Below are 9,963 nucleotides of genomic sequence, written 5' to 3' on the forward strand. Positions count from 1 at the left end.
GAAACAGCCAGGGGTGGATTAGCCAATAAGCACAGTATGCAGCAGTTTACAGTAAGTCAGCAAGGCAGCTACGAACGGGCTTAATCGTGTTTACTTACTAATCTGTAGTGCACAACTTCACATGGGTTTCACCACTTCTTTGACATGGTAAACACAATTAAGCCTATGCACACCGTACTTATTGGGAAATCTGTTCCTGCCTCAGACAGCTAGTAAGTGGCACAGCTCGGCCAAACTCAGTTCTGGCTGACTTTAAGCTCAAAATAAGAATGTGGTTTGTTTGAAAACCCTTCCACACATGGCTCCAAGGGTGGGAAAAAACCAGAGAGCTTTGGTGAGGGGACTGTTCCAGGCCTGAGCTGAGAGCTTCCTGTGCCCAGGTGGGGCCCCAGAGGGTAGAGTTGGCACTCTGGACCTCCTTCCCAGAAGTCCTTGCAGCACCTTGGCTTCATGGGCACTTCCTTGTCGGGTTGGGCCAAGATGCTTCAGGCTTGGTGAGTGCCGTTCTCCTGGAGCGGGTGGGCCAGGCACTCCAGCTTCCTGCCCCCAACCCATCTCTGAACTGGAGCCTCTGGGTGGGAGGGGGCCAGGGGCTGCTGGGGGGTGAGGCAGGAAGCTGGGGAGAGGGGTCTCTGGTGACCTGTGGGGGTGAGGTCCGTTCCTACCCTTTCTCTGCTCTGTTCCTGCTCCCCCATCTGTTCTGTCTCTCTCGGACCTCCCATGTCCCGCAGCTCTGTGCAGCTCTGTGCTTTTGTCTCTGTTTCCTTCACTCACTCCCTGCCTTCCTCCTCCCCTGGCCTCAGTGTCACAGCAAAGCTCATCAACGGAGGTGTGGCAGGACTCGTGGGGGTGACCTGCGTGTTCCCCATCGACTTGGCCAAGACTCGACTGCAAAACCAGCACTGCAATGATATCTACAAAGGAATGTAGGTACTGGTGAGGGTGGTGGGTGGCGGGGGAGCTGGACTCCGAGAGGAGGGTATGGGGCCTCGCTCTTTCCACAGTTTCTTTAGAGGGTGTGTGAATGAATGTGTGTGGGAGCTGGGGAGGCAGTCAACTGGGGTGTACCCAGCAGGATTAGGGATGGGGACGGGGCTGGTGGAGCAGCCTCCTGTTCACCACTAACTTCTTTCTCCATAGGATAGATTGTCTGATGAAGACGGCCCGGGCGGAGGGCTTCCTGGGCATGTACAGAGGTAGGCTTGTCAGGCATCCCTGGGAGGCCTGCGGGTAGGATGCAGGGGTGTCAGCCCTTGTGAGGTTATAAAACTGGGAATTGGTGTTCCCTCTGCCCAGGGGACTCCTGGGATGGGGCTGGGGATTCTAGGTAATCCTGGAGTACAGGTGCTTTTCACTAGCCCTCCTGTCCTTTGGTGGAGATAGAGGTAGTTCTGACTCCTGCTGAGGCTTCAGGGGGCACAGAGAGCACACTGTGGTCACCCCTTGCAGTGCCTGGAGCCTGGGTTCCAATCCTGGCACCAACACTACCTCACTCTGTGATGACAAAAGCAAGCGAGCCCCAACCTGTCTTCCTCTTTCTTCTTCCCTCCTGCCTCTTTTCTCCCTCCCCTGCCTCTTTCCAGGGCTGTAGGGCATCCAGCTACTAAAAGCTGGAGAAGAAGGCGGAGCTGAAAGGGACAGAGAATAGAAAGGGCTTTGAGTTCCTTGGGGAGGAGTCATGAGGTGGTTCTTCCCTAACACGGTGCAGTGTCCCCATGCCAGGGCAACACCGCCGTGATTATGCTTGGAAAACAGCTGAATTGCTAATTGCCCCGAAGAATAAAATGGAAACCTCCAGGAACCACAAAGCTGCCAGTGGAGCTGGGCTAGTGCAGCAGAGAGAAATTGAGACACCATCCCTGTCCTCCAGGGGTTTATTATTGGCTTTCATGTTGGGACTGCTCCTTTATCATTAAAGGAGGACAGTACCAGCAAGGACAAAAATAAAATGACTTCCTGGCAACTTAGACTAATGAGCCTATAAAGAAAACAAATACAGAAAAAAGGAAAATGTGGAGAGAGGGGCGCAGCAGGGATAAAAAGAAAATTTATGTTTCAATAAAATAGGCCAGAGGTGTCCTCCTTGATCCCGAGAGACTCCCTGTGCCCCCAGAGATTTACCTGGCTAGGGCTGAGAGCAGGCCGCCTAGAGAAGTGGGCAGATGTGGGGCTGTTCCTTCTGCTATGAATGAAGGAACAAACACCTCATTTTTGTTTTTCACTTCCAGGGGCTGCAGTGAACCTGACCTTGGTCACTCCAGAAAAGGCCATCAAGCTGGCAGCCAATGACTTCTTCCGGCAGCTGCTCATGGAAGATGGGTACGGGCCAGGTTGGGGGTGGGATGGAGATCCTTCACGGAGTGTCTGTGGTTTCTGGGGGGAGAGGCAAGGGGAGAATGGCAGCTATGCCTCAACTTACCTGTGTGCATGTATATAAATATGTACACCCATGGCTGAGGGTTAGTGTGTGTTACAGCAGGTGTAAAGGGAGGGGAGAGAATGAGCTAGTATAATTTGAAGGTTCTTACTTTCTCTCCCTCTGTGTATAGAGAGTTAAACCCATTGCTACTGAGTCCATCCTGGCTCATAGAGACCCTGCATGACCAAAGAGAACTGCCCCATAGGGTTTCCAAGGCTATAATCTTTACAGAAGCAGATTGCCACATCTTTCTCTAGTGGAGTGGCTGGTGGGTTCAAACTGCTGACCTTTTGGTTAGCAGCCGAGAGCTTAACTACTGTGCCACCAGGGCTCCCACTATATATATATATACATATGGAGAGAGACAGAAGTAGACATAGATATATATAGAGAACATATGGAACCAATAGAATATATATATATTCTATTATATATAACAGAATATATGTTGTTGTTGGCTGCCGTCAACTCGGCCTGACGCGTGGTGACCCATGCACAGTGGATGAAACACTGCCTGATCCTGCACCATCCCTATGAGCACTTGCAGATTGGATTGTTGTAAACCATAGTGTTTTTGCTAGCTGATCTTTGGAAGTAGATTGTCAGGCTATATACACACACATTCAAACACACATACACTCATCAGCTAGCTGACGAGTTTTAATCAGCCCCCAAATACTTTCTATTCTCTCTGTGGTATCGCTTAAGGGACCAGGAAGCATCAAATACCCGGGATAGGTGGTTTCATTGTTACTGGTTTAGCTTCAACGCAGGTGCTACCTCCCTAGCAGCCTGTTTTAAATACAGTCTCATGTCTTTAAGGAGGCCAAGCCTGAAGTCAGGTGATAATTACCCCGCTGGGTGAGGGGCAGCTGATGGGAACGGGGCTAAATACCATCCACAAGAAGTCCCAACCACCAGGAAAGGGTAGAAGGGCCAAGGTGGGTACAGGGCTGGTGTGTGACTGGAGGATCCTGACTCTTGGTTCCACAGGGGGCAGCGGAATCTGAAGATGGAGATGCTAGCTGGATGTGGAGCTGGAATGTGCCAGGTGCTGGTGACCTGTCCCATGGAAATGCTCAAGATTCAGCTACAGGATGCTGGACGATGGGGTGAGCCCTAGCTCTGACTTTACATGGGATCAGTAAAGGGCTGTGATCAGAATAGACTCCCTATACCCCCATCCTCATCTGTTAAACTGTGTGATCCAGTCGGCTTTCTAGGCCACTGAAGTCTTCATGACTACCACTCGAGATTTCAACACTTCCAGCTCTAGAACAAACAGCAGAAACAAGAATCTTGATTTGGGGGATGGAGAACCTAATACCACTATCATAACGCCTTGACACTCAGACTTGATTTCCTAAAGATTTTAAGAAATGCCAAAGGCCCGTTCACTAACACTTCAGTCACTAGGAATTTTATGCCATGGAAGCTGACCTTCAGTGGGAAGGCATAAAAAAGGAAGAAGAGAGCCACTTCTATTCTTTTGGCGTTCCCTGGAAGAGAAGCTTGGCCATTTCCTAAATCCTGGCCCTCTCAGAAACAGAGTGGAGTAGGTACCAAAGTGTATAGGTAAGTGCTTTGGACTAGCCATCTAGGAAGCCAGCCCTAGTGGAAGACACAGACGTTCCTCTCAGCTGGGGCAAAACCACACTGTCCAAGTTAGATAAGCTAACAGGTAATGCGCCTAACAGAGCACCTGGCATGCAGCCAACTGTTCTCAGTAAGTGTATGTGCCTTTTCCCTCCTCAACAAGCTAGAATTCAACCAGATTTTTAAGGTGGATTAGACCGGCCCAAAGCAAATATAAACTGCAGAAAGAATAAAGTTCAGGGGCTAGAAAGGGTAAAAGCCTATAATGTTTAGTTTCTCTACCTGGGAGAGTAGCTTTAGTTATTCCTAAAACTAAAAAGCAGTGAAAGGATATGAGTTAATTATGTGCATTCAAAGATGACAGGGAAAATAACGTCCACAGTGATTAACTACTGACAGCTAATGTTTGAGCCCTGCATCTACATTACTGCCAGAGGGAAACGTGTACAGTAACTGTCTTCCTAGTCTGAAATGTTGGCCTAAAAAAACACCTGTCACCGTCAAGCTGATTCTCGCTCACAGTGACCCCATGTGTGTCAGAGTAGAACTGTACTTCATAGGGTTTTCAATGGCTGATTTTTCTGAAGTAGATTGCCAGGTCTTTCTTCCAAGGTGCCTCTGGGTAGACTCGAACCACCAGCTTTTCAGTTAGCAGTGAGCAAGTTAACCATTTGCAAAGCTAATTGTTTGAGCCCTGCACCTAGATTACTACCATAGGAAAATATGTACAGTAACTATCTTCCTTGTAGGAAATGTTGCCCTGCTGGACACCGAACAAAATTCAGAAATTAAAAGCTTCCTTTTAGCAAGGGCTTATAATATAAGCAAAACTCCTCCGATACTGAGCTTTAAGAAAATACCTGTTCTGTGGTGATTACTGGAACTCACCCACGTCTGAAACTGCTTGAGTCAGAACTGACTCAACGGCAACGGGTTTGATTTTGGTTTTGTATTTACTGTCCACCAGCTGCTCCTTGAAAACCCTATGGGGCAGTTCTACTCTGTCCTATAGGGTCACTATGAATTGGAAGCGACTCAACTGCAATGGGTATGCTCAGGAAAAAAACAAAAAAATTACATCTGATTTACTCAGTGTTGAAGTCATCAAATCATGGGCTCTGAATTAATCAACTAAAATGGTTTGCTATCTAAAGGCTCAGATTCCATATAAGGATACAACAAGGGGAAAGAAGGACAAGTTCAGAGGGAGAATCTTGGAGAATCAGAGGGAGAAGTCACCCCGGAAGACTGAAGGAGAGAGTTTTTGGAGAAACAAAAGGAATTTGCTGCTCTACATATTAGGTGGGAGACGTATGCGACTCCTAAATGGTTTAGATATGGAAGGTAGACCAAAGACACAGTATTAACAGGATGAGGCAGTTGGGAGTACTGCTACAGCTTCCTGTAGGACAACGGGACAGGAAACGGCGATGTTCTTGGGAAGCATCTTGTGCAGCTGCCACCACAGTGTAATCAAATCCAGGGATGGCTGGTCAGTCTGTCCAACTCAGTGGCATCTGTCCTGTTCTTATGCAGGGGTAACTCATTAGATAGAGACTTTGGATTTCCTTCGAGCCAAAAATTAATGTTCCAAAACTAGGACAATCCTCAGCATTCTAATTGGACTGTCAGCCTTGGCTCTGACGTGTCTCGGGTGTGGGCCTTGGGAGCCATACTCTGGGGAAATGTTTTGCAGCACCTGTTGGGACTGGACTGTGATGGGGAGTCTGTCCTTTCCCTTTCAGCTGTCCGCCATCAGGGTCCAGCCTCAGCACTTTCCTCCTCTGTGTCCTACACTACTGGCTTGGCTCCCGCCCACCAGCGCCCATCTGCCACCCTCATTGCCCGGGAGCTGCTTCGCACTCACGGCCTGGCTGGCCTCTACAAGGGCCTGGGGGCCACTCTGCTCAGGTGATGCTCTTCTGAACTTGGGACATAAGCAGCCTTGGCTTCCTGGGGCCTGAGTGAACAGGGAGAGGGAACAGAAGGCCAGAGAAATTGCTGCTCTAATCTGCCTCTGTATTCTTCCCATTCCACACCCAGGATAGCAAACCGTTTCCGTGCTTCATATATATATATATGTGTGTGTGTATGAGTGGTCTTTTTTAAAATTTTGATTTAGGTGAAACTTTACAGAGCAAATCAGTTTCTTATTAAACAGTTAGTACACAAATTGTTTTTTGACATTGGTTGCCAACCGCACAATCTTCCGTGTCCATTTGTCCAGTTTTCCTGTCCCTTCCTGCCTTCTCATCTTTGCTTTTGGGCTGGTGTGCCCATTAGTCTTGTATACACGATTGAACTATGAAGCATGTCCTTCACGTGTATTATTGGTGGCCCCATAGACCTGTATCATCTTTGGCTAAAGGGTGAACCTCAGGAGTTACTTCAGTACTGAGTTAAGGGGGTGTCCAGGGATCATACTTCATATTTTGTCCGGAATTTGACAGGGTTGTACAGAATGGGTACCTGGAGGACAAACTTTAGGTCCCCAGAGGACAAACTTTAGGTCCCCTCTTCAGTAGCTAGGCCCACATGAGTACTGAGTATTTAGTATTGTGTGGCCCACGATTGTGATCTTTTACAAATGAGTAAATATAACCCCTCATCTTACCTTGCTACCTGGCTTTTAATTAAGCCACCAAGCTTTTGGCCAAAATCCTTAAAGTTGATCAGAAGAGTCTCAGGCTAGGGACTAGTCTTCTCATGTCACCTAGGCAATAGATTCTTGAACTTTACCTTCCTACTTATCCCTACCTTTCAACAGGTATAGCTCTTCACCAGCTACTTGCTCAGTTTAACCCTTACCTGCCTGCCTACCCCTTTAGTAGAATGGGTTAACTGTCTTTGAATATGCACCTGGTTCCTCATTAAGAGGCTGCAGAGCAATGAACTGGGAGGGTGGGATGGGCAGATGGGTTTCTTTTATATTGTCTACCCCTCTACATTATCATGGGGTGCCAGAGTAGGAATAGGTAGCTGTGGCTTGTCTCTGACCCATCAGACTACAGCTTATGGGAAAGGCTTTCTGGATGACCTTAGGGGTAAGCCCCAGAGGTGCATGTAGCTCAGTTTCTTCTTCTTCTCCTGCAGAGATATTCCCTTCTCCATCATCTACTTCCCACTGTTCGCCAACCTTAACAACCTTGGGCTCAACGAGCTTACTGGAAAGGCTTCCTTTGCTCATTCCTTTATGTCAGGCTGTGTTGCAGGTTCTGTAGCTGCTACTGCAGTAACACCTCTGGATGGTAAGTGCATGGGAGACATAGGGGCTGAGTACCTAGGGTTCAAGGGCTGACATTAGGTATTTGTGTAGTAGTCTATAGGGTAAACAGTACTTTTGCACATTCAGGATAAAGATGCAATAGTCCCAACCCTAAAAACCCTCCTGGAGTCTCAGCCTGTGATCACTGGCAGAAATGCACCAAAGGTTCTCTAGAGAATGAGGGGCCAAGGAGACCTTCACTCTGCTTCTTATCACTGACAAATTCCTTCACCTTCTAGCTGAGCTGCTGATTTCATTAGCTTTCTGTCCCCCAGCAGAGTTATTAGCATCAGCTATAAATGCTGACATTTTAAAATTCGAGACCAAAAGCGGGAACTAAACAAAGAGTGAGAGGACAAGGTTTGCTCTGTATTTGGGGCAGCATCCTATTTCTCTGACACACAGGTAGGGCCTGGGGGTAGACCTTTCTTCAGCATGAATAACCTCAAAGATCATGTTGTCTCTAATTCCCTCACTTCACGAGGCCCAAAGTGGGGAAGATCCTCTATTATAGGTAACACAATGGTAGGCTGGCCTGATGACTCAGTTTTATGTATGTTGGTTCTAAAACAAAACCCACCTGCTTCATGTTGAGAGGGCACCAAAAGCAAGATAGCCACTACTTATTTTCACCTTTCCTCAATTTAGTTTTGAAAACTCGAATCCAAACCCTCAAGAAAGGCCTGGATGAGGAAGTCTACAGCGGGATCATAGACTGTGCCAGGTGAGAGCTCAGTATCCCTTTACTGACAGTAGCTGGGGCAGTTACCTCTGTACTGATGTCTACCTATGTCAGATCTAGAGACCAATTTTATCACTTTACACTGAGCTCTGGATTTCCTTGAAATGTCACTTTACCTCACCACTCAACAAAAAACCGCATGTACTCGGAGCTTTTTTCTTTTTCCCTTTTATCCCTATACCATCTTTCTCCCAAAGATTCTAGCCAGATCAAGCCTGTTTTCCAGAGCCTCGATTCAATTGCTAAGTAATCAAACTGTATACACATCATAGGCAAGGTATGGCTTCCAGACATCTGGGAATCTTGTTGCTGTGGAAAGTGACACCTATCTCAAAGTATATATGTTTCAAGAGGATATACCAGGCAGTACTGCTTGCCATGTGCTTCTGCCTTGCAGCTCACAAGGCTCTTCTTTCTGCCTAGGAAACTCTGGATTCAGGAGGGACCATCTGCCTTCATGAAAGGAGCAGGCTGCCGGGCCCTTGTCATAGCACCTCTCTTTGGGATTGCCCAAGGTGTCTATTTCATTGGTATTGGAGAGCGTATCTTAAAGTCTTTTGAGTAGATGCTGCTGGAGCTGGAGTCTTTTCACTTGGTGCCATCTCTCTATCTCCCCCATTTTACTAGACTAGATGGGGGTGAGAGCAAACTGGCCCACCCGTGTTGTATTTTGTCCTCTAACTTGTAGTGCTACCTCAATCTGGGAAGAAACAACCCTATTCTAATAAGTAAGCTGGATATCACCCCATTCTCCCTACATGATACCTGTATTTGTTTCCTTTGGGGTATAACTACCAAGGATCTTTAGAAGCCCTTAACTACCTATTTTCCAACAGTAACAAATATGGTACCTGATTTGGTTGTATTAATGGCAGGGCCTTAACGAACAGTAGAGGTATAAGGGTTGTTTCTATATTTTATTTCTATTTCACACTCAAACTCAGTATACTCAAGTCAGTTTTAAGATTTAGTTTTGCTAATCCTGAATACAGTAATTTATGGTTAGTTCTACCACTGGGGAAAGGGAGGATCATAAATTCAAGGGGACCACAAAAGCCCTCAAAGTCAGGACTTAGTTGAAACCAAGTAAACCCTTCCAAATTGCTCTGGTTAAGGGGTTAGGTTGACTCTAATTAAGAGCCTGGGCAAAGTCAGGTCAGCCATCTGTCACAATCTTCCACCTGGAGCACAGGCTCTCTCAAAGCCACCCTTTCCTGTGTCCATGGGAACAGTAGTTGAAATAAAGTTGACTGGTGAAATATCTCAAATGCAACGAACATTGTCATTTACTTTTCTGTGTCCATTTCAGAACCAAACAACATTAAAATAAACACTGGACAGATCACTATCAGTTATACTTCAAATTGTTACTTATGAGGATGGAGAACAATAACCATAGGGATACTTTAAATTACCTTGGATTTAAAGCCTTGGTTAATGATAACTTCATTGCATTGTCTTGAGGAGCTGAGTTTGCTGTGACAGAGTTTTCCCCATGTGCCTCAATTCCTTCCCCCACAGGGCTGCTAGAGAGAAATGTCACACAAGTGGGGTCAGGTTCTGAGGAAAAAATACCTGTTCCAGGAGTTATTTACATAAGTCCTCACCTAATGTAAAACTAGGGTGAATGAGGAAGAGGATGGTGCTAAGATGGTCAGCCTTGGTGACATTTTTATTAAGATGACTGCATTTGAGCACGGGCTCCAGTTAGATTCGAGTTAAAGTTCCAGCTGTGTTATTTACTAACTTTGTAAGACCGTGGGCAGAGCTCAGTAGTCATCCAAGGGAAAACTAGCTAGAGGAGAAGGGTTGAGAGAAAAACAGGAGCTTTGTGAGAGGGTTTAGGCCTAGCACGCAGTAACCCCCAAAATCTTTAGTGTCCTTATTCTCATAAAGCTGTAAAACTCTTGTAGAGGACACCTGTGTGTGGGGGTGGGTGGG

At 46.8% G+C, this 9,963-nt stretch overlaps 1 protein-coding gene across 1 annotated transcript; it reads left to right on the forward strand.

Annotated features, from left to right (window-relative positions):
* Positions 1–579: 579 nt before the first annotated feature.
* On the forward strand, positions 580–9,956 carry SLC25A18 (solute carrier family 25 member 18). The gene is made up of 8 exons (XM_023548972.2): positions 580–926; positions 1,141–1,196; positions 2,229–2,319; positions 3,413–3,531; positions 5,761–5,926; positions 7,109–7,263; positions 7,929–8,004; positions 8,446–9,956. The coding sequence occupies exons 1-8, from the start codon at positions 721–723 to the stop codon at positions 8,585–8,587; spliced, it is 1,011 nt and encodes a 336-aa protein (XP_023404740.1). The 5' UTR covers positions 580–720; the 3' UTR covers positions 8,588–9,956.
* Positions 9,957–9,963: the final 7 nt, after the last annotated feature.

This window comes from Loxodonta africana, chromosome 4, assembly GCF_030014295.1.
Source record: "Loxodonta africana isolate mLoxAfr1 chromosome 4, mLoxAfr1.hap2, whole genome shotgun sequence".
NCBI lineage: Eukaryota > Metazoa > Chordata > Mammalia > Proboscidea > Elephantidae > Loxodonta > Loxodonta africana.

Bases quoted from the DNA above. Each gene is read 5' to 3' on its own strand.
- SLC25A18 (XM_023548972.2), top strand. From the start codon at position 721: ATGTCCCGCAGCTCTGTGCAGCTCTGTGCTTTTGTCTCTGTTTCCTTC. The intron at 3,532-5,760 runs GTGAGCCCTAGC...TTTCCCTTTCAG, and splicing joins ACAGGATGCTGGACGATGGG to CTGTCCGCCATCAGGGTCCA. The intron at 5,927-7,108 runs GTGATGCTCTTC...CTTCTCCTGCAG, and splicing joins CTGGGGGCCACTCTGCTCAG to AGATATTCCCTTCTCCATCA.